Source organism: Lachnellula hyalina (assembly GCF_007821495.1).
Source record: "Lachnellula hyalina strain CBS 185.66 chromosome Unknown contig00006, whole genome shotgun sequence".
NCBI classification, from domain to species: Eukaryota; Fungi; Ascomycota; class Leotiomycetes; order Helotiales; family Lachnaceae; genus Lachnellula; species Lachnellula hyalina.
Window position 1 is genome coordinate 1 of NW_022157120.1, and position 23,923 is coordinate 23,923.

The window sequence follows — 23,923 nt, forward strand, 5'->3', positions numbered from 1 at the left end:
AAGAGAGTTCCGGATGCGCGTGGAAGGCAATGCTTATTATTGTAGATGCTCAAGCTATGAGGTGACGGTCATCGGCCTGGAACTTACCGTAACATAATACCGTGCCATACCATACTAGATACTTGGAAATATATGGACCATAAGGGATGTGCCAGCACAGAGTATTACCGTATTTCATTCATCAGGACGTACCGGATGCGAAGAGTTACCTTTTCATCCGTGGATGGATGCGATGGAAAATGGAAGACGGCCACGGCCACGGCCCATCCGGCACAATAATGCATGTATGTGTTTCGGGATCACCCCTGAAGATTAGGTTAAGTTAGGTTAGTGCCGGTATCCGCTTTATTATTCATGTTCATGTATTTATATATATTATATATATTCATGCAATTATTTTGATATTATGTGGTATATTCTGCCGACAACCGTATCACAGCCGGTAAACTTCTCTTACTTTGAATCTTTCTAACCTTCCTTCTCCAAAAATGATGTCACTGCAAGGCTCAGAAGTTAGAAGTAGAACCCCGAAAGTACCGGCCTAATAAGTCATGCGGCTAACGCAACGCCACACCACGACGCCTCGCCTTGCCTTGCGGGATCCTATCGACACCGACACCGACACCGACACCATGGACATGGACATGACATGGCATGGTTGCAGGTCTTCTACTTCGTAACAAGTCTGTCCTATTACAAGCCCCTTATCAACATAGCAAGCCCGATCAATACCTTCATAGTGTTACTGTATCAATAAGCTCTCTCTTGCATTAACAGCAAGCCCAGCATCTTTTCCCCATCAATAACTACCCCCTAAGAACACCTGCTCCAACCAAACCAGCCCATACCCCTCCCATATTCTGTGCCCAATCCTCGGCCGTCCGATGCTGCACATCCCGCAAACTCCTGATATCCGCTGCGTCCGCAGTTTCCCTCCCCGCATTCATCACCTGCGCAGCTTGAGTAACTTCGTCCGGGAAGGCGGCTGTAGGTAGACTCGAGGCAAGCCAAAGAAGCAACCACGCAGCTTCCTGTTGGTTCTTCTCGATTGCCATGTGCAGACCGGTCTTCATCTCATCTAGCGGGTCCTGGTACCGAAGCAGTTCGGCAGGTGACATGTCATCTTCATCTCTGTCCTCTTCGATCGCTTTCAAGAGCTCAACAACTCCTGCTACATCTCCTTCGGCACACATTGTCAAAAATGCTCGTGCTGGTCTTGCGGTTGGGTTGGCATCTAGGTAGGCTTCTTCCGTGATGAGAGGGAGTATGTCAAGGTTTTCTTGGACTCCGCCTTCATTGTGGTATCGGGTGATTACTTGAGGTTGCTCAGAAGTTGCACCTGAAATGATGGAAGAACATGAAGGGCATAGCATGGAAATGGCGATCTGTGGTGATTCATCTAGAAGACATTGCCTATAATGGTGAGTTAGTACATAGTCCTTCAGTGGACAGCTCTCCGCAAGAGGACAGAGAGGCTCTCAGGCTGCATAGAACTGGAAATTTATGGATTCATCGATGACATCCCGTCACCAAGTATCCGGGTCATATCATGTTAAAGACCTAGCGGGGTCAATAGAAGGAACTGCCCCAAAGCGAGTGCTCTCTGTCCCAAAACATATAACCCCTAGCTCAATATCAATCTCGTAGCCAAACAATTACAACCACTCGTTTGAGCTTGACCTCACAACCCGCGGCTCTTCAAGCAGATAATAATAGTAAACCAGAGAAAGAACCATGAAATATGAACATACCAGTGAAAATGGCATCCACACGTGAGGAGGAGATCATCAGGAGCCGTCTGTCCAGCCCCAACAGTCGACGAAGTAGCCTCGTCGAAATCATCAGGCTCGAGTTCAATTTTCAGCTCCTGGGCACAGATCTTGCAAGTCTCCATTCTGGTGAGTATCAGGGATTGTGGCTATATGTTCCGCGTTGATTACCTTGATGTGGAATAATAAAAAGGGAGCAAAACATATTTTTCGGGGAACCAAAATTTTCCTCGCTTGATATCCGCCCCCCTTTATAGAATTTGCCGCAGTGGGAAAATGTTACATTTACAAAATCAATCAAATTTACTGATCCATTATGAGGAAGTCTATTTCTATTTCTATAACTAATTACCCTTTACGAATTACCCATATCGTTATCGTTATATAATGGACAGGCATCTGAAGCTAAAGCAAAGGAGTTGTTCTCCGCCCTCAGAGTGAGCCCGAGCATTCAAAGAGAGTGATGGCTATGCCAGGCTCAAAGAAGATGGCGTAGTCATCCCACGATAATATTGTTCCCTCCCAAGAAAATGCTTCAGAGAACTAGAGTCGGAATGTCTCTTATAGAGGGAGATAATAAAAAGAATCACAACTGCAATCCTTCTCCACCCTTACAGACCCAACCGGACTCTTGCAGCATATTGTATTTTAACTACCCTCCCCTTCATTGTTTGGCCCGGGGCTGGACGTTTTGTATGTATTTGGTATGCGATGCGGTAGACACCAAAGGCCCTGGTTTTCCATCCACGAGCTTGCATATTCGGATTGTAGTGAAAGCCATAGACCTCCCAACTTTGTTTGCAGTGGACTCGATCGCAATCGTCTCGCCAACGTGAGCTTGTCCGATATACGTGACATGAATGTCTATACTGGCTCCTGACTTTTCGAGTCCGTGAGAACAAATGGCCAACCCTCCGCTCATATCGACAATGGCAGCACTCACTGCTCCATGGATTGTCCCCGAGCTGTTCATTTGTTTTGGGCCGAGGGTGAGATGCGAAGTGACGGATCCCTTAGTGGCCGATACAACCTCCAATTCTGACAGCAGGAAGTTGTAAATAGGACTGTTCGACCGCATATGCTGCCATACGGCCTTGACATGATCCAATTCGGTTGTAGAGGCCATTATGTCTTCAGACAGATGCCTGAATTGTGTGACGTGGATGCGATCGGTGATTGTCGTCAGCGAGGGCAAGATGGGAGGTCGGGGTCAGGCTGCAGCGTAAATCCTTGGGCACTGTTGGATTAGTCGTGGCGTTTTAGAGGCTGTGGATGGTTGAATTTGCTCGTAAGAAGGGAGGAGGAGGAGGCTCCAGGAATTCGCCGGCCGGGCCGAGTTTCGAAGTGCTGTCTAAAAGGGGAGAATAGTTGTAAAATAGTTACTATGACTGCAAGATGGAAGGCTGACGAAATCGATGGTGGCGGGGTCAAATCTGTCAGTCGCCAAGCGAATGGGAGTTGGGCAGCAGCGCGATGGTACTTTCCTTGTCCTTCAACTACCTTACCTGCATCCCATATCGGTCGTATCCTTTTCCCTTTCCAATCCATTCATCGCCTTTGACTGTCGCGGGTTATCGTACTCGTTCTCTGGCGACATCAATCTTATGCAGTAGCAGCCGTTTAACGACCGATCTATCCTGCCCCTCTTCCTGCCCCTCTTTCGGCGCATTCTCCATCATCTCCCCACCACCAACAATAAACAACTCACCCCAATTCCGAGCCTCGCAACTGTATCTGCCCTACTGGCTCCTCCGCCAGAATGAACGTAATCAAGCTTCAGAGGTAAGTTGAGGAGTCTTAGACAGATGCGCATATTTGATCCTTTCTGACACGCGGCTTAGGAAGTACCCTCAGTTCAAGCAAGATGAGATCTTTGGCTTGCAAGATGCCTTCCGAAAACTCGATGTCGACGATAAAGGTTACATAGATGAAGCTGCTGCCATCAAGGCCACTCAGACCAGCGAAAGACAGCCGTACGATGTGGTTAGACAGGCCTTGAAGGAAGTCGAGTTGGACTCCTCCAGGAGAGTCGAATTAGATGACTATGTTGGGGTAAATTGGCCCTGAGCACTTGTGTCTAATCCATGAACTAATTTCGTCTTCCAGCTTGTATCGAAGCTCCGCGAGTCCTCTCCCGCCCAACAGCGCATGTCGACTGGCCCGCAATCTCCAGCGCGTGGTGGACTGGTATCTCAGCAAACAGGTGGTGGTGGGCATGCTTCCAAGGGAAGTGTCAGTGGACGAATTCAAGTCCAAGGATCTTCTTCGAACGTCACCCATACCATTAACGAAGATGAGCGAACCGAATTCACCCGTCACATCAACGCGGTCCTGGCCGGTGATCCGGACATTGGATCACGTTTGCCGTTCCCAACAGATACCTTCCAGATGTTCGACGAGTGCAAGGATGGACTTGTGTTAGCTAAGCTGATCAATGACTCGGTTCCGGACACGATCGATGAGCGTGTCCTCAATCGCGAAGGGAAGAAAATCAAGAAGCTTAATGCTTTCCACATGTCGGAGAATAACAACATCGTCATCGAATCTGCAAAGGGTATCGGGTGCTCTGTTGTCAATATTGGAAGCGGAGATATTATTGAAGTTCGGGAGCATCTCATTCTAGGTCTAATTTGGCAGGTCATCCGAAGAGGGTTACTAGGAAAAATCGATATCAAACTGCACCCAGAATTATACAGACTGCTTGAAGAGGACGAGACTCTGGAACAGTTTCTGAGATTACCCCCGGAGCAAATTCTGCTCCGGTGGGTGAACTATCACCTGAAAGCGGCAAATTGGCCTCGCAGGTATGCATAAACGACTATAGAAGTAGAATTCAGCTAACTCTTCTCAGGGTAGCAAATTTCTCGTCCGATGTAAAGGATGCAGAGAATTATACCGTCTTGCTTGCCCAGATTGCTCCAGAGAGCTGCACACGTGGCCCACTACAGACTAGAGATCTTCACCAGAGAGCGGAAGAGGTATTGCAAAATGCAGACGCGCTTGGCTGCCGAAAGTTCTTGACGCCTACGTCCCTTGTAGCTGGAAATCCAAAGTTGAATTTGGCCTTTGTTGCAAACCTGTTCAACACTCACCCAGCATTAGATCCCATCACTGAAGAAGAGAAACTTCAGGTGGACGATTTCGATGCGGAGGGTGAGCGAGAAGCAAGAGTCTTTACTCTGTGGCTCAACAGTCTTGATGTCCAGCCTTCAGTCAACTCTCTATACGATGATTTACGGGACGGCACTGTTCTCCTACAGGCCTACGACAAAGTAGTAAAAGGGTCTGTGAACTGGCGACATGTAAACAAGGTTCCAACAAATGGAAACGAGATGTCAAGATTCAAGGCCGTCGAGAACACCAACTATGCTATTGAGCTTGGCAAGCAAAACCGCTTTTCGCTGGTTGGTGTTCAAGGTGCAGATATCACAGATGGGCAACGTACTTTGACGTTGGGTCTAGTCTGGCAACTTATGCGCAAGGATATATCAGAGACACTTTCCGCATTAGCACAGCGATTAGGAAAGCGCGAAATCTCAGATGCCGAGATGGTCAAATGGGCGAATGAGATGGTTCGAAAAGGCGGCAAGAGCTCCGCCATCCGCTCATTCAAGGACTCGACCATCGGTACCGGAGTCTACCTTCTGGATGTCTTGAATGGAATGAAGAGCAGCTATGTCGACTACGAATTAGTCACACCAGGAAAATCAGATGATGACGCCTACATGAACGCCAAGCTCAGCATTAGTATTGCAAGAAAGATGGGTGCCACGATTTGGTTGGTACCTGAGGATATTTGCCAGGTTCGGAGTCGTCTGGTTACTACTTTCATTGGTAAGCTTATTATTCACATCCTCTGCTATAGACTGTTATCTGAGATCTATACTAATTTTCTGACAGGTTCACTGATGGCGACGCATGAGAAGATGCAGTGAGTGTAAGTGTATGCTTTAGGCGGGGCGGCATGATACAACAGGAAAAGTCTTTTCTAAAGGGGCCTACAAGGGCTATGAGCAATAAGAAGATCAATCTATATATATGATGTCTTGTGAGAAAATCTCCGAGTGAAACGTGTGATTACTAGCTTCTAAACTTCTCCTAATCTGTCGAGCAGCTCGGCTTATCCGCAGGGTCAGAGGCAACTTTTTGTGAACGTAATGCCTGCATTGACTTATTCCCCTGGGCCTTTACGAATTCTTGCAGCTTTGAACCGTATATACTAGAAATCGGCGCTTCGATAGTCGGTCTTCCTTAGCTCCCGTTGATACAACTGCTTGGATCTCGAAGCGCTTTACGGGAGTGATACGCTTGTTCAGCACACTGGAATCACATTTGACTGATCATGGCGGCTTTTCAGCACAACTGCACGGTCAATTATTAATCATCAATCACAATCATTAACCACAACAAGACTTCATACATGATAATGAACGTGCAACAGTAGCACATTCCTCATTGCTCTCTATTTTCAATATACAGCAACTTCAGCAAGTCTTCTTTCTATAGAAAAGACCCAAGTTCATCCACGCCATGCTCGCTTGCTTGCTATACAAATGCCGCTCAGCTCAGGCAGACGTAACATATAACATATAAGTGTGGTATCAATCAAGCTCAAACAGAAGAAACATGCCTCCCAACAAAATAAAAAGCGCCATCTGGTTCGTGAAGTCGTTGCTTCTTTCTCTAAAAAAAACTATACCAAAAAGATAAAATAAAGGGGATCATAGCGAGAGAATATGCTCCTAGGTAGCCAAAATACAAAAGCAACTGTACATATAATAGGGTATCACACAAGCACCCATTCGCTCCCCCTCTTGATGAACTTGTCCAGAAGTAGCCCAATGTCGGTTAGGACGAAGCGGCAGATGTAGAAACCAAAGAATTCCGCGGCGTGGCGGGTGCAGAGCTCGAGACCGACTTGCGTCTTGTCTGCATGACGTAACCCTGGGTCTTCGACTTGGCGTGCGATTTGATCTGGTGTTCTGTTAGTTTGGTTTCAGGCAAAAGAAGACTCGAGTCCTTACCTAGGGTTTGCGCGGCATCGAAGAGCCTCGCTAGCGCTCCCATGTAGTTCGCATTTGGGCCAGAGAATTGTACCTCGCTCACGTCTCTTTTGGCGAACCGCACCTTTGCCACAGAAGTTGTGGTCATAGGTAGGGTACTCATGGTCAAACCCTCTTTTGGCAAATCCGTGGGCGTAGTCTTGCTCGAATATGCATTTGATAGCCCAACACCCGAATTCTTCGACCTTAACCTTCGCCATGAAAACGAAGACGACTTGCTCGACATGCTTCCGGACTTGGGCGCTGTGGTACTAGTTTCCGCGTCACCATTTGGAGGTGCATCTTTGAACATGCCTCCAGACCCCTGGACACCAACCTCGTTGCCCAGTTTCTTTGTCAACGTCGCTTGAACTTGCTCCAGGATACCTTCCAACGACTGCATTTCCTCTAGCACAGCATCGGCATCGAATGTATCGACCTTGGCCAGTTTCATGAGAGCCGCGGTAAGGTAATCACAACTCAAAATCTTGTCTTCAACATTCCTAAGCTTGACTCCTTTGACTCGCCACACATCACGTGGAACGAAGAGTTTGGTAGATAGATAGCCACCACGAGGATGTGCGATGGTTTGGTAGAGGGCTCGCATAAGCCAGAAAGGGCGAAGTAGAAACTCGGTAGGGCAGGGCTCTAAAGGTATAGGCGCACCCGCACTAAGAGGATTAGGTGAACCAGGGCTATTAGGGGAATGTATATCGCTATCGAACAAGTACAATCCTCCCGATGGTGCTCCCTTGTCCTTAAAAGCGGCTGAGATTGGCGTTGGCAAGGTTGGAACAGCAGGCAGTCTGCCATTCATGTCCCTGGAGTTGAAACTCGAATTCGGGGTGTTTGGTGAGATATCAGACCCGTCATCAATGACGGATACCGACAAGTTCCGACCCTTCATAGTCTTCAAACTGGACGAAGAAAAGTTTTTACGAATACCTGCTCTGGATTGGGCACGAGCTGGGGAGGGAGGTAAGACATCAGTCTCATTCGTGGAGGTTTGTGTCAGTTGCGTGAATTGCGTGAGTGTAGGGGTTGGGGGCGCTTGGATATCGGCAGGATGTGGGCCAGGGAGAGGAGAGGAAGCCTGTCGAATAACTTGGGGTATGGGTGGGCGCCCAGAAATTGACGCTGCGGCTGGTCGCTGTTGCGGAAAACCTGCAGTTTTCGGTTGAATGGGCACGGAACTGCTCTCAGGGACTTTTGGTGGAGGCATTGATGGAGGCTGTGTTAAAGCTCCATTTGACGTTTTTGAGGTAGTCTCAATCTTGAGAAGTTTTGCATTCTGACCAGAAAGTCGCCGACTTCGAACACCTTTCGAAGTGATAGCTATCGGCTGTGGCGCGGGATTCGGCGGTGGGGGTGGGGGTAATGCTTGAGCTGGGGGCGGATGGATAGAATTTGAATTTGAATTTGACGGTTGAAGTATGGGTAGTTTCGGTATCGATGTTTCGGCCACGGTTGACAGCGTTGTACCGGCTGTAGTCGGATTCGATCCAATTGAACTGTTCCAAGTCCGCCCCGAAAACTCACTAGAATCGGACCCTCGAGGTAATGCCGACTTGGACTGCAGGCCAAACTCAAAATCATCCATCACATACTCTCTAGTCATCTCCTCTAGCATTCGCTCCTCCTCTTCGGACTCGTTGTCATACTCATCCTCAAAAGTATTCTGTGGTGCTTGTTCTTGTAGAAGCAATCGTTTGCGTTCTCGGTCCCGTGCATCCTGAATAGCAGCTTCACGCTCGCTTTGACGTACCCTTTCTTTTGCCAACTCCACTTTTCGTCGGACGTTCGCAACAATCTCATCATCATCATCATAATCAAAACGATTCACTGCGGACCCTCCCATCGGTTCAAAGCCATCATCGTAAGCCGCCTCAACAGCAGCATCTAGGGCAGCATCAAATTCCGCCTCTGTAGCACCGCTAGCTGCTCGAATACGCTTCCTTCGTACTCCCAAGGAAGATGTCCTGGAATGAACCGAGGAAGCAGTAGAACCGCTAGACTCGTCGATGGTGTCTAACCATGACATAGATTCATTACTTGGCGCTCTCGTATGCCCTCTCGATGGAGAAGCTCCAGGATCTGTCTGAGTATATAGATCAGACGAATGTTGCCTCGTATGATTAGTTTGAGGCGCATGGTTCATGGGAGACGTTGGACGGCGTGGAGAAAGTGGTGGAGGCATGTAAAGGCTCTCCATAGGTGGAGCAAGGTTGCTGTTAGTCTCCTTTATGCGCATTTTCATAGGAGATTTAGACTGTGACCTGTCATATTCACTAAATGCGCTATTTCCCCGGTATGGCATTGATCCCAATGCGGATGGTAATAAAGACTCTCTCCGTGCCGGTAGATGTGAAGTTGGTACTGATCTAGCTTGGTCGGGTTCAGTAATGTAGGACTGATCGTTCACAATCCTCGTCACGGTTGCAGTTTCGATGATTGCAGGTTCCTCGTCCTCATCCTGCAGTGTGAGCTCCTCAACTCTACGCCCTTCACTTTCAGGTCTTTGGGGCAATGCTTTGCTACCGTCATCTAGCAGTTCAGGCGTGATCTTCTTCAATTCGCTGATTCGGCTTGTATAAGTGTTGCGCTGCATATGTTAGCAAGCCAATCTATAACATCCAAGGTAGGGCAGTTTACAATTGCTTCCAACTTCCGCCTATCCTCGTCGCCAGAGCTGCGGATCATTACTTGCTGCAACAGCGCGCAGGCCTCTGAATACGCATGCATAGCACCCTCGAAGTTTTGCGCATTGTCAAGCAATACGGCCGTATTCGCCTTCTGGAGAGCTTTGGAAAGCATGGCTTTCTGAGAGGGCTGCTTGAAATTTCCGTTCGAGTTTGTGCTACTACTACCCTTTCCAGGTTGGTCACTACTCCTGGAATGGCCCTTCCGGGATCTCAGTCTTTCTCCTACCGGGGGTTTATCGTTTTCCACGTCGAGTGATACAGCAGCTGCCGGATCTATATTCGCCGCAAAACCCCTTGGTGCTGATTCATCCCAAGCCCTCCCAAAATAGTCCGGCACAGTCGTACGCACAGCAGCTGATAGTATTGCAGCAGTCGATGGCGAAGGAGTTGTAGGGCCAGTCAATGGAGAGGAATTGTTCACCGACGTCTGCAAACTCGGCAGGGTAAGGATGGGCGGAAGTGTAAGAGTCGAATCCAAATTCGAGCGCGCAAATTGAGACTGCGGTGAAATCGCGGTGGATGGGCGGTGCTTATGCAACTTTCTTGGGGGTGAGGTAGTATCGGCACCCAGTAGGAAAGTAGTCGAGCCAGACAATGACACTCTCCGTGCGGAATTGGATCTTTTATGCGTGGGTTGGGTGCTGCCTGCGCTGGAGACTGAGGATTTAGACCAGCGATTGAGATTTCCCACGCCTTGGTTCATACCAGTCAGACTATTCGAACGTCGATGCGCATGCGCCGCGGGTCGTCGAGATTCGGGTGAGGTGCTCGAAGTCGAGGTCGTAGTCACAGGCGCCCGTCGAGGTGGGGATGCATTCTGAAAAGGACTTTGCGAAAGCACAGCGTGCCCACGGCTTTGCGGCGGCTCTGCTGGGAATGCGAAATTGTTGTGGTTATTGAAATTGCTGGACGATTGTCTAGAAGGATGGAAGGGGGAGTCCATGCTGTATCAAGGTGTTTGATTCCCCTGTCGCTAACGTCAATAGGGCCGGAATGGAGTTCTCCATTAATTGGAGGTCGACCGCGATTGACAATTGCGCCTCGAAGGGCCAGTCTATACAGTTCGAATTCCCACTCGTTGCCACCTGTTTGCTGCTCTGATTCTGGTTCTGGCTATATCATACGAGAATGCGTGGGGCGTTGTGTTGCCAGAGAAAAGAAAATATCACCCCCGCGCGAGAGGCTGCCTATCCGGGATGTACCCTACTTATTCAAAGTTTAAAAGGCGCAATCTGTCAGACGTAAAGTATCAGTCGGTCAACAATCGTGTATCTTGTAGACTTTGGCCCTGCTCTGCTCTGCGAGCCTCTCAAGTCGACTCGAGTCCTGTCGAGAATTCGATGCAAGGTAGAGTAGGTAGCTTTCCGCGATATGCGCGACCCCGAGACCTTTCGGATGAAAATGGCGAGAGATTCGTAGAACTGTCCTGTGATGTATTATTCCAAACGGCGCGGCGCGTACATTGAGTAGACCAAGTCGGGGATTTGAGGACTCAGATCCGGATTCGAATTGTTTCCAGCGCCAGGAAGCGGAGGTGGAGGTGGAAGTGGAAATGGAAGTAGAAGTGGTCGATGCGCTCAAGTTCTGCAGCCGCTCTCCCTAATCACTGGCACCTTTGCGTAGGTAGGCGATGAACACAAACGGGGCTCCAGAAATGTGACGGACATCAAGCGCTTCACCTCACAGGGGCCGATGGCGGTAGTGCTGAAGAGGGGAGGGGAAAGGAGGGGAGTGGAAGGGTTTCGTAGAGTACAGTACAGTACGGAATAAGGAGTCGTAAAAGATGCTGTGCACAGTACCATATGATGAAGTCGCAGTAATAATGACTTCCTTCGGTACCAATTGCGTCCCAGTCCAATTGCAGTCCAGTTCCAGTGTCGGGTTCCCCAAAGAAGAAGAATGACCCAGAAGGATAAATGGCCCGACTGATTTGATTTGGATGCAACGCCGCTACTACCGAGGGAAGGGGCCGCCATCTACTACAGACTACATACAGTACAGTACTGAGTCCGGAGTGTGAAGAGAAGAAGATACTATTTATTCTTCCCGTGTGTCATATTCTTCCTTTCACTTCTAGTCTTGCCTTTTGTATTCAAATTGTCGGTCCTAAATGATAAACAATACACATTCGAGCCCTCACCACCGACTACTTCAAATAGCTCCACTAGCACTACCCCTTTTTCTCGCCGTACTCGTACAGACCGCCTGCTGCCTTATTGCTCTCCTGCCTTTGCTGGGTGCAGGATCAGAGCCAGAACAACCCCAATCGGGTTCGACGGTAGATGCTATTTACTAAATCTCGGTGGCTAAACTTTCTGACTTTCTCGACGGGCTCAGCATTATTTTGCTCTACTCCAGTGCCGGTACGGTGTATATCCTTAGATTCTCTAGAATAAACGCCACGGTATAGTACCTCTACTCACATCTCCGTCAGTTTCATCCCGAATCCTATCAACTTGCGCAAGCATACAAAGTATCATATTGATCCTCATACCAAGTATCCCTACTCGCGTGTTGCCTTTTCCAACTTCAATATGCAGCTTACAGAAAACCGTTGTCAGATCCCGGGAGCGTGGCTTTGGCTTTACGCCGTCTCTTCACATTGATCTGCCAAATCCGTCGCGTGAAAATGAGGTACTGTAGTCCTCGCGATGTGGCCCAGCAACATGAAGGCGCATACCTAGTCGCCCTGAATTCTTATATTGGAAGTCGCTCAGATCGCCTTCTAGTTCTCATCCCATCATTAATCGTACTCTCAATGCATCGGAACAGCTGCGGCGGTATCTTGATAGTGCCACTGCATATGCAGGAACGATTGATACGTTCCTGGCATTCCTGCAAGCCATTTCTAGGTGGACGGTACCTCTATCTGATGAGCTGTTCCCGACCATCTTTTAAGAGTCGGTGATCTGTCAAATGGTACAAACACTCATGAATTAATCTACCGGTATGCATTTTAAACGACGTCGTATCAATCACCCGTGGTCTATTCGAACAAGAGATTCGCCGACCAAACCAACGAGCTGGAAGGTATTTTATGTATTACTTGGCATACTTGTAAGACATAAGCATGTACTGTACAACCCCCTCGAATTGTGTTTTTTTGTTTTTCGTCATCGTACTTCAAATCATCTAGGCAAGGCCATATTTCAAGGGGCCTTCGAACCACAAATGTCTCAGCCTTCTTGCTCTGCGACAGTGTCGGCCGAAGTCCAAGGCCGGGCTCAATTATTCCGATAAGAAGAAACAAATCCAAAGCACTCTCGAAACAAAACGAACAAGTCACGTGGGTATGATTTATCATGTCTCGGGACCCGGCTGGTAGCATTAGCCAAAACAATCAAGCGATACAAAGGTCAGTGGCATCTAGATGGACTTCATCCGCCGGTCTTATGTCACTATGTCAGAAAGAGGCTGATTATATCAATTGCCTGTACTTCGAAACCTTTGTATGGGCTTTAAACCTGAGTGGGTGTTTCCGTTGCCTGCTGAGATTATTTGTGTAACGGCGTAATTGATGCATAGTTCATTTCTGTCTAGAATTAACTTTATTACTTCGTATACGTCTTGTATTGCATTATACACGAAGCGGTGGAACTTCAAATTTTCAGCTCATATGACCTTGCTCCTTCAGTGCAAAGAACTAACACAATGGATTTCGAATCGAAGCTTTCAGTTCCCAGTAACTGTCTTGCAGCGGAAAGACTTGCTGCACCACAAGGTCCCGAGTGCACACCATACCTACGGAGGTCCACAATGGCCTCGTCCACTTTCAAATCATCCACCGTCAGCGCAATATTTACACACTCCTTCAGTATTGGCCAGGCATTTGCCGACAATGTCCCACAGCACATTCCAGTACAGATACTGTATCCAACATCTACAGTCGTTGACTTATCCGCTTCAAGACTTGCCTTCAGGCAGGGTGCAGCTTCTGGCTCGACAGTTATGATAATCGGTTTGACTAACTTCCTGGAGAAGAAAATTGCCGCAGCTGTAGCAAGACTTCCGCTCCCAACGGGTATTATCACATGAGTAATAGCCTTCCCGCTGCTGATACCAACAACCTGCTCCTCAATTTCATCGAAAATGGTCTGGTACCCATCGACGATCCAATGCGCCGTCTCGTCTCCAAACTCTAAAGGAGTGTCACTTATCAGAAGACCTTTTCCATCCGGGTGCTCTTCAGCAGCCCGTTTGGCTGCAAGCACGGTCTGATCATAGTCTCCATTACAGACCTCTACCGTCGACCCTTCAGACTGAATGTTGGCTATAACATGCCTGTCAACAAATTTGGGGACCAGTATTGTTGCTTTGATACCAAGGTATTTCGCCATTCGAGAGACCGCACGCCCGTGGGAGCCATCTGTCGCTGCATATAGAGTAAAGTCAGCCTCTTGAGCTGCTTTTGCAATGTTCTCCAACGAAACTCCCGACCTAGACTCTCGAGTTATCAGCTAACTTGAGACATTTTAATCCGCAAAAGGAGAGTATTACGTTGAAGACAACGCCCCGTTGGGTCGTTCTGGGGACCCAAGCTTGAGTATTTTTGAAATTACTTGAACCGTTGCCCAACTAGCTCCAAGGATCTTGAAAGCAGGAAGTCCCAACCGAGAGCCTTCGTCCTTGAGGAGAAGATGGCCAATGCCAAGTTCTTTGGCTACCTCAGGCAAAGAGACAAGGGGGGTGTAGCCATAGTGAGGGAGTGTTCGGTGGAAAGCTCCAACTTTTGGATTGGGTGCTGGAAGAGCCATCGGAGAACTTTGCTTCATATTAATAAACATCTTAGAAGACATGATTGAATGTTGAACGCAGACTCGCAGAGTGGACTAAGAATATATGCTTGGAGTGAAACAATACTTGCTTGCTTTGAGGTGAAGCAAGCCTTCAGACCCAGACTTCGTGTGTGAGAAATGTCATGTCTGAGATCTATAATCCATAGTTAAGCAGTGGTGGGATCTACTCCCACATCATCACTTGCGCCCTTCAAGACTGGACTTCGGTCAGAAAACTACCATCACGTGTTTAGAACCCACTTTGCCATCCCACTTTGGGACATACTGCCGTATTAGACCGCTCCAGGGTTATTGATTTCACATTGTCACGGCGGATCAACTCCGCGCAAGTTCCTGAACAAAACGTACTTAAGTATGCGAATGTAGGAGTTTGAGGGAAACCTTGCTGTTCAAGTTTGCGAAGATTACTTTATCTGTTATACGCATTGAAATCTTCAGCCAATTCCTACATCTCGCCATCAAAATGGCTTCACAAACGCAAGAGCGGGGCATCCGCATTGCTATAGACGTGAGCTTCTTAACCCCCTGTCTTGCTTTTGGAATATGTTTTGCCATGCCAATTTTCCTAGTGTACATCAGCAGTGCTTCCTCTTAACCAGTTTTGTCTCGTTGTCTTTTCATTTACAAGCGAAATAGATAATACCTATTCGATTAGTACTTGAATGAAGAGCTAACAATGTCCCAAGCGTGGTGGAACCTTCACGGATTGCGTCGGAAACCCAGGCACAGGCAAGATGGAGGACGACGTAATCATCAAACTCCTCTCCGAAGATCCTTCCAATTACGAAGACGCTCCCTTGGAAGGAATTCGGCGGCTCATGTCCAAATTCCTCAAGAAGGAGATCCCAAGGGGCGAGCCCCTTGATACGTCGAAGATTGAGTCGATACGAATGGGAACAACTGTTGCCACAAACGCTTTGCTAGAACGAAAGGGGGAGAAGATTGCTATGGTTGTGACGAAGGGCTTCAAGGATTGCTTGGAGATTGGTAATCAGTCCAGGCCCAGGATCTTTGATCTTGCGATTAAGAAGCCGGATGTTCTCTATGAGCACGTGGTTGAGATCAACGAGAGGGTTACTCTTGAGGACTATGCGGAGGATCCAGAACGGAATGTTACCAAAGTCGAGCAACATAATTCGGAATCTGGGGATGCGGAGCTTGTCCGAGGCCTTTCTTCCGAAGCTGTCCGGGTATTGCAACGACCAAACGAGGACACGATTCGAGAACAGTTGCAGGTCGTTTATGACAAAGGAATCAGAAGCATAGCAGTATGCTTGATGCATGGATATACGTTTCCAAACCACGAGGCATTGGTAGGCACGATAGCCCGAGATATCGGATTCCAGCACGTTTCTCTAAGTCATGAGCTGATGCCAATGATAAAATTGGTTCCAAGAGCAACATCTGCATGTGCCGATGCATATCTCACCCCAGCCATCAAAAAGTACATTGCGGGCTTCCAAAGGGGATTTGAAGGTGGTCTGGGAACGGAGAGTGTGAAGAATGAGAAAGGAGCAAAGGGAGCGAGGTGTGAATTTATGCAGAGTGACGGCGGTTTAGTGGATGTGGACAAGTTTTCTGGGCTGAAGGCAATTCTCTCAGGCCCAGCTGGAGGTGTAGTTGGATATGCACTAACCTCGTATGATGCTGAGACTAAGACCCCGGTGATTGGATTCGATATGGGTGGAACTTCTACCGATGTCTCGAGATACGGCTCTGGAAGATACGAGCATGTCTTTGAGACGACCACTGCTGGCGTTACCATCCAGTCTCCTCAGTTGGACATAAATACTGTCGCTGCTGGCGGAGGGTCGCGTCTATTCTTCAAAAATGGGTTGTTCGTCGTTGGCCCAGAATCAGCCGGTGCACATCCAGGTCCAGCCTGCTACCGGAAAGGAGGTCCAGCCACTGTTACTGACGCGAATCTTTTCCTGGGTCGCCTACTGCCTGACTTCTTCCCCAAAATCTTCGGGAAGAAAGAAAATGAGGGCCTTGATGTTCAAGCAAGTGAGAAACTTTTAAAGGAGCTCACCGAGAAAATCAACAAGGAAACTGGCAAAAATATGAGCGCTGACGAGGTGGCATATGGTTTCTTGACTGTCGCTAATGAGACCATGACGAGACCAATTCGGTCACTGACTGAAGCTAAAGGTCATGATACGTCAAAGCATCGCCTGGCGACTTTTGGCGGTGCTGGTGGGCAACATGCTGTGGCAATTGCTGAGAGCCTTGGGATTCGACAAATCCTTGTTCATAGATACTCATCTGTACTCTCAGCATATGGAATGGCGTTGGCGGATGTCGTCGACGAGAGACAAGAACCGGAATCTAAAGTCTGGGCTGATGGTGGGGTCAAGGACGAATTGAAGAAAAAGATCAACGAGCTAAAAGAGAAGTCAAGAGAAGCTCTGAAGGAGCAGGGATTTGACAACAGCTCGATCGTTTATGAGGAGTATTTGAACATGCGGTACCGTGGGACAGAATCAGCACTTATGGTTGTGAAACCAGAGAAGGAAGACGTTGAAAAAGAGTTTGGGGGTGATGAATGGGCGTTTGGAAAAGCATTCGTAAAACAGCACCAACAGGAGTTTGGATTCACATTGCCAGATAGAGATATAATTGTGGATGACGTGAGAGTTCGTGGAATTGGAAAGAGTTTTGAGGGTCTTGGAAAGACTGTCGGTCAGCAGTTGAAGGCGCTCAAGCCAAAGGATGTAAAGTCTGGGGGTAAGGAGTACAAGCGTTCGAAGGTATATTTTGACGGCAAGCGACATGATACCCCGATCTACAAGTTGGAGGATCTTGAGGTTGGTGATAGGGTCAAGGGCCCGGCAATTCTTGCAGATGGAACTCAAACCATCGTCGTTACTCCTGGTGCAGCGGCATTGATCCTTGACACCCACGTAGTCATCAACATTGGAGAGAAGGAACTGAATGATGCGTAAGTGCTTCTTTTTCTTCGAACTTATGCAATGACTAAAGATTCCTAGGTCATCGAAGCCAGACACCACCAAAGAAGTTGATCCCATTATGCTGAGTATATTCGCCCATCGATTCATGGCCATCGCGGAACAGATGGGTAGAGCTCTTCAGAAGACAAGTGTCAGCACCAATGTCAAGGAACGCCTCGATTATTCGTGTGCTCTCTTCGACTCGACTGGCGGACTAGTGGCAAATGCACCCCATCTTCCAGTGCATCTGGGATCCATGTCAACATGTGTAAAACGACAAGCTGAGATCTGGCGTGGAAAGCTGGTCAAAGGAGACGTTATTGTTTCAAACCACCCAGAATATGGTGGAACCCATCTTCCAGATATCACCGTCATCACTCCAGCGTTTGACGAAGCCGGAAAGAAAATCCTATTCTACGTGGCCTCTAGAGCTCACCACGCTGATATTGGAGGGATTCTACCTGGAAGCATGCCACCACATTCTCGAGAACTCTACCAAGAAGGAGCGGCGATCAAATCCGAGAAACTTGTTAGTGCTGGTCGATTCAACGAGGATCGAATTACAGAACTCCTCTTGAAAGAACCTGCCAAGTATGAGGGATGTAGCGGAACAAGATGTTTAGCTGACAATATTTCCGACTTGAAAGCCCAGATCTCGAGTAATATGAAGGGCATCAATCTCATTTCTACTCTTATTGAAGAGTATGGAGAGGAGGTTGTCAACTTTTACATGATCAACATTCAGAAAAACGCCGAGCTGAGCGTCCGGAATCTACTGAAGGATGTCAGCAAGCGATTTGAGGGTCAGGATCTCTCGGCGGTGGACTACATGGATGACGGAAGCCCAATCAAGCTTAAGATTACCATTGATGCCGAGAAGGGAGAGGCGGTCTTCAACTTTGATGGGACAGGCCCTGAAGTCTATGGTATGTTCAACTCTCTCAATTCCGAACTTTCGCTGACCTAAACAGCCAACACCAACGCACCTCAAGCAGTAACCTACAGTGCAATTATCTACTGTCTCCGCTGTCTCATCTCGGAAGACATCCCCCTAAACCAAGGCTGCTTGAAACCAATCAAAGTCCTCATCCCACCAAAATCTTTCCTCTCACCCTCCGACAAAGCAGCAGTCGTTGGCGGAAACGTCCTGACTTCGCAGCGCGTTACGGACGTCATCCTTAAGGCATTCCAAGCTTGCGCTGCAAGCCAAGGGGACTGCAATAACCTGACATTTGGCTTCGGGGGCAACATCGAAGGACAGAAAGAGCAGAAGGGCTTCGGGTATTACGAGACCATTGCTGGTGGTTCGGGCGCCGGCAAGGATTGGGATGGCACGAATGGCGTGCACACACATATGACGAACACGCGCATCACAGACGCGGAAGTATTCGAGCGTCGCTATCCCGTGATACTGCGAGAGTTCTCGCTGCGTGCTGGTTCCGGAGGCGCAGGCAAGCATCGCGGTGGCGATGGAGTGATACGCGATATCGAGTTCCGGATTCCCGTGCAGGTGTCTATCTTGAGTGAGCGGAGAGTATACCACCCGTACGGTCTCGCTGGTGGCGAGGATGCACAGTGCGGCTTGAATATCTGGGTGAGGAAAGTGGAGACGAGTAATCCCGAGAGGTCGGACAAGATGCTCAACGGCACGGATGAGAAGCTCGAGGAAGCTGTGTTTGAGGAGCGGCGGATCAATATGGGTGGGAAGAATACTGCTGCTATGAAAGCAGGCGAGAGGATCATTGTATGTACGCCTGGTGGTGGCGGATGGGGAAAGGTTGGCGAGGCAAAGGACATCAAGAAGAATGTGGACCCGAAGCACTCGTGGAAAGGTGGGAGTCATGGAAGCAGAGAGGAGATGGCGCTTCAGGCGTAGACTTCAGGCATAGATTAACTGTAGATTGTGACAATTTGGCCAGACACACGAAAGTAGACAAAAGCTTGGGCATTTCTATTGAAGTGTCTAATTTTCCACTGATACGAATCGCCTTCGAGTTTCTTGATGATAACCAGTTTTTTGAAACCATCTTACTATCTTCCAAACGAAAACCTTTGAAACGGAATGTCTCGAGGATTCAGTATTGAAAATGTTGGGGGCTGGAGTGATTGACTTCTTTAAGTGGCCGCAAATCATGAATCCATCCCGAGCAATACAGACGGAAAGAAAACACTCCATGAAAAAAATACCGCCTTACCTACAATTCCTTCAGATCCCCCCCACCGAGAAAGCTTAAGAGAAGAATATCACCTCCTAGACGTGTCGTATGGTCCGAAGCATCTGTGACTTAGAGCACACCACAAGACAAGTATATGTTCAGAGATGGTGATTGATATCTCCAAACATAGATATCATCGTTGTCTAGATCCAGTACTTTTGACCACTTTTTATGTCTACGTGATTGACCACACTACTCCAACACAAGAACAGTCTCACAATTTGGGGAGAGGAGAATCACTTAGAGGAAACAAGAGTAAGAAATCAGTGAGTTGTGAATGGAACAGTGCATTTTTGTCTATCTAATGTATTACAGTACATGTGAATTCTGTATGTCCATGTTTATTCAATCTTGGCCATGCAGCAAGTGTGAGAGTTGAGTTGATTGAAGCTGCATGTTTCCCAGGCCACACCACAAGGAGGTGTTGAATGTCGCGGCCCGCTCGCGAGAGCCCCATGTCTTTGACCCGACAGGGAGGGTTGCGGAAGAGAAGTGAAGAAGCCGAAGTTGATGAATGGATGCTGTGCCTTTTAGGGAGTACAGCGTGTCCATTGAGGCGAAATATGTCGAATTGCTTGAAAGTTGGTACCCTGGTGTTCGTATAGAGTGCCACCCAGTGCCACGTACCAACCTCCGAGCAGAGGAAGTGAAAAGATTAGTGTGTGTGTGGTGTATAAGTAAAATCCGAAGTGAGTTGTTTGGGTCGAATAGCAAGCCTTTTAGGGAGCTGCTAGACTCGTGATGTCGAATTTAAATAAAGCTCTGGTGTGTCGTATAGAGTGCTCCAGTAGCTGAGAATGTTGTTGTTGAGTGGAACATTCTGTTGGTAAAATGCCGAAAAGCAAGTGAGCCGAGAGTTGAAAGTCCTTGGTCTTCTAGAGTGCGAAGGAATTGTTGGATGGCCCAAATGTAAGTCGGCAATAAGCAAGAAACCCCATGACAAGAGCAACCGTCCAGTCCAGAGGGTAAGGCCATCCCTTTAGTCTCCTGTCATGGGGTTGGTGTGATCACAGGCACACTTAGTCCTCCACCCAGTTCCCACTCCGCCACCCCAGCCCGAACCCCGAGGACAGCCAGAGAGAAGGACCATTTCTCTGTATGCTCTGAGTTCGGACCACCCAACCCTCGCAGTCCAAGCCTTCCATCCCAAACCCCCAACCCCAGCCCGAAGCAGAGACAAATCCAGTCCAGAGGAAGAAGGCCAGCTTCCTGTGGTCTCGACTCCGGATCTTTTCCACCAAAATAACAAGGGATCGCCGAGGTCGTCGAGAAGGCCCTAACCTGTACACGGTAAGCTCACAAAAGGGGGGGAGGGGGGAAAAGCAAAAAAAGCAGAGAAACAAAGAAGCAAGGAATCATGGAAAGGAAAAGTAATGGACAACTAGTCTCTGTTGTTAGATGATGAAGTTAGATGCTGGGAACTGCCCAGCCAATGAGGTGGCGCCTATAAGCAGGCGCCGTATAATGTATATGTCATAGTCCTAAAAGACACTTCTAACCCTGTGAAGGAAAGCTTTATTTGAGATATCCAAAGAAGAGTGAGGAGGAAGAACCACCAGCCATCTCGGCCCTTCAATGGAAGTTTTTTGTTTTATTAGTTTTTTTGGTAGAGTCAGAAACCCAATTTTGTTTTATTCAACTTTGAAGAACATGCTCACCACAACGATACCTATTTTGAGCCAGGTGCCAGAGGTCCGAATAATCCTGGGAGGTTCCGTGGTCCAGTTCCAGGTCCAAAGGTTGGGTCCATAGGAAGGATCCAGAGGAAGCATCGCGGATGCAGGATTTGCAGTGGCGATTGGTTCCGTATCCTGGGTCGCCTGGGGTGGGGGAGTGGCCGTCCGGTCCATAGGTTCCAGTCCAAATGGGAGGATTGTAGTGACCGTCAAAGCGCTCCTGGATGAGCACTCCGTTTGACGTATGGATCCTAACAGTTCCTGCTAGGTGAGGAATGTTGGATTGTTGGTCTGGAGACCGAATAAACTTGGCGCAGTGAGGCTCGTATGCTACGAAGTAGCGGAGGGCTGCGCAAGTTTTTTTGTCGAATTCAAAGTGGACCCGCTTGGGCGGTCCATTGGGAATTCCTGGATTCTTCTTGAGAATGGAGGGGATGGCCGTCCTGGTCCTGGAAATGGTCCTGGTAGTCCCAGGGGTCCTTGGTCCGGGGGCCTTGGAAACGCGGAGAGGGGTGGTGGAATCACCAAGTTTGGTCACCGGAGTAGAGAGTTTTGGGGTAAGTCGCGTGGCAACGACTGCAAAAGGCTTGGGAGCTTGTTGATTGGTAGAAGCTCGGGCCTTTTGAACCTGAAAGAAGATGTTAGCTGTGGAGATTGTGAAGTTGAGAATGTGTTGTATGTCATGAAACAATGAAAGACACAAGGAAACAGATGGAAGAAATGGAACTTGGAAGAGAGGCTGAAACCTGTGGATGGGGTCGACTGGGCGATGAGAGGATATTGAGGGATGGGTTGAAAAGACAGGAACATTGTATGGTAGAGGGTGAGATGACATGGTCGGGAGACAGTGAGGTTGAGAGCAGGTGAGGGAGGATGTTCAGGAGAAAAGACAGGAACATTGTATGGTAGAGGGTGAGACATGGTCTGGAGACAGTGAGGTTCAAGCAGGTGAGGGAGGATGTTAAGGACGAATTGAAAGACAGGAACATGGTATGGTAGAGGGTGAGACGACATGGTCTGGAGACAGTGAGGTTGAACACAGGGGCGACAAGAGTAATTGGTGAGGGACAAGGGACAAGGGACGACGAGATAACTGAACATGACTTGAGACAACATCCAGTAGATGTAGTCCACACAGTACAGTGCAAGTTCCAGACAGGATGAATGTGACATGATGGAATAATGTATCACGTGTGCGCATTACATGTGACTTTCACGTGAGGCGATCGAGTGGATCACCATGAGTGTGATTAAGCGAGATGAAGAAAAGGGGGAAGGGACGCTTTTGCTCAACTTTGCAAAGGGAAAGAGCACCATCTCATTTTTCTAAGACGCTAGAAAATTTTGCAGAGTGATGATGCAACCAACAAAAACAGATCTGGATAACCTCATGAAATCCGCTCGATCGCCCAGCTTGAGCGACAGGAAAACAGCGAAAACAAGGCCAAAACGGCCGCAAACTCTTCGACAACTTGTCAAAAGCGACCAAACAGCTCACTGAGCATGAGTATCATAGTATGCACCGCTCAAATCGAGCGCATATTGAACAATTGGGGTGCGACATGCAACAAGCAATTCGACGACAGCGACAATGATGATGGGGATGCAAGAGGGAGGGAGGAATGGGTGAGTGACTTACCCTCTCGGTGTGGAGCCTGATGCTCTCAGCGACTCTGACAGCACTGGATGCTGGGAGCCTCTTGCTAAGAACACCAGGCGTGTTGGTGATGGCGATGGAGGAGTAATGCATCGCTGTGTCGACTATGGATTTGGCTGGATGGTCGGCACGCCGATGTGGAGGATGAGAATGGCGAGAGTGAAGAGAGGTGAGAAAGAGGTGGAAAGTAATGGGGGATTGTACAAGATGGTCAGTCTTGTAACAATGAAAGCTTTGGAAAGTATGAGATGTGAAAGCGTTGGAAACGTTAAAAATCTCGGGAAAGCGGGAGAGAAGAAAAGAAAGCAGAAAAGCTGAGGGCGAGAGAAATTCTTATACTGGCCGTCTCACGCTACGAGTTTAGGACGAAAAACTTGCGCAAATGCATTAAAAGATGAAGCTTTCTGTCAAATGAGGAAAGAGTGAAGAAGGGGGAGCAAACACGACGAAAAGCGAGAACACCTGAAACGGACTGGGAAAAAGAGGGAAAACAGCCGATGAACATCGCAAGAGACACTTAGATACTAGTAAGAGCAATGTACCAATTATCAGGCAAAAACGATCAATGCATTGTGGTTTGTTGTGCTCAAGTTCGAAATCTGATGGTGTTTTGATGACAGAGTCAACAAAAGAAATCCGGCCTGATTTTTGAGGCAACGCTAAAAAAATGAGGTGAGGACGGAGAGTGCAGGCTGTAGTAATAGCTGAAATGCCAGGGATAGAGAGCGTACCCAGGCAGGATAATTTAGAGAGGCAGAGAGGAGCAGGTAAGGAACATCCACAACTACTTTCCATGTCCCGAGAGCATTTGGCTGACTTGGTGTACTCGACAACGAACGACGACGAACGCTTCCTGACGAGCCGCTCGAACAGTGCGAGAACACCACCCAACGCTCTACACAGCATGGAATAGACATAAAGGGATGAATTGAGGGTGCTTGAGGGTGCTTGAGGCAACGGAAGGGAACAACAACGCGGAGACAGTCTGTCGGGCACGAACGGGCACACGCAGGCAAGAAGGGGCATATGCGTTGTCAAGAATATAACACAATAGCATTATTCCTCCGTATTACAAAGTGTAGACAAGCCGAAGAGAAGCTCAGCAATCCTCCAT

The 23,923-nt window shown here is 48.3% G+C and overlaps 5 protein-coding genes across 5 annotated transcripts; 2 read left to right on the forward strand and 3 right to left on the reverse strand.

Moving 5' to 3' along the window:
- Window positions 1-806: 806 nt before the first annotated feature.
- On the reverse strand, window positions 807-2,895 carry LHYA1_G000536 (putative esterase; the record flags this gene model as incomplete). Its single annotated transcript, XM_031145528.1, has 3 exons — window positions 807-1,413; window positions 1,752-1,895; window positions 2,555-2,895. The coding sequence occupies 3 exons, from the start codon at window positions 2,893-2,895 to the stop codon at window positions 807-809; spliced, it is 1,092 nt and encodes a 363-aa protein (XP_031009285.1).
- A 633-nt stretch (window positions 2,896-3,528) lies between these two features.
- On the forward strand, window positions 3,529-5,704 carry SAC6 (Fimbrin; the record flags this gene model as incomplete). Its single annotated transcript, XM_031145529.1, has 5 exons — window positions 3,529-3,551; window positions 3,611-3,821; window positions 3,876-4,573; window positions 4,621-5,603; window positions 5,670-5,704. The coding sequence occupies 5 exons, from the start codon at window positions 3,529-3,531 to the stop codon at window positions 5,702-5,704; spliced, it is 1,950 nt and encodes a 649-aa protein (XP_031009286.1).
- Window positions 5,705-6,555: 851 nt separating this feature from the next.
- Window positions 6,556-10,456, reverse strand: LHYA1_G000538 (uncharacterized protein; the record flags this gene model as incomplete). Its single annotated transcript, XM_031145530.1, has 3 exons — window positions 6,556-6,743; window positions 6,794-9,413; window positions 9,464-10,456. The coding sequence occupies 3 exons, from the start codon at window positions 10,454-10,456 to the stop codon at window positions 6,556-6,558; spliced, it is 3,801 nt and encodes a 1,266-aa protein (XP_031009287.1).
- A 2,656-nt stretch (window positions 10,457-13,112) lies between these two features.
- On the reverse strand, window positions 13,113-14,433 carry dpaL (Diaminopropionate ammonia-lyase; the record flags this gene model as incomplete). The annotated part of the gene is made up of 3 exons (XM_031145531.1): window positions 13,113-13,950; window positions 14,011-14,342; window positions 14,407-14,433. 3 exons carry the CDS (start codon window positions 14,431-14,433, stop codon window positions 13,113-13,115), a joined length of 1,197 nt encoding a protein of 398 aa, XP_031009288.1.
- A 243-nt stretch (window positions 14,434-14,676) lies between these two features.
- Window positions 14,677-19,136, forward strand: LHYA1_G000540 (Uncharacterized protein; the record flags this gene model as incomplete). Its single annotated transcript, XM_031145532.1, has 4 exons — window positions 14,677-14,817; window positions 14,996-17,250; window positions 17,300-18,186; window positions 18,232-19,136. Coding segments are annotated over 4 exons (4,188 nt in total), but the record flags the coding sequence as incomplete, so codon positions are not given.
- Window positions 19,137-23,923: the final 4,787 nt, after the last annotated feature.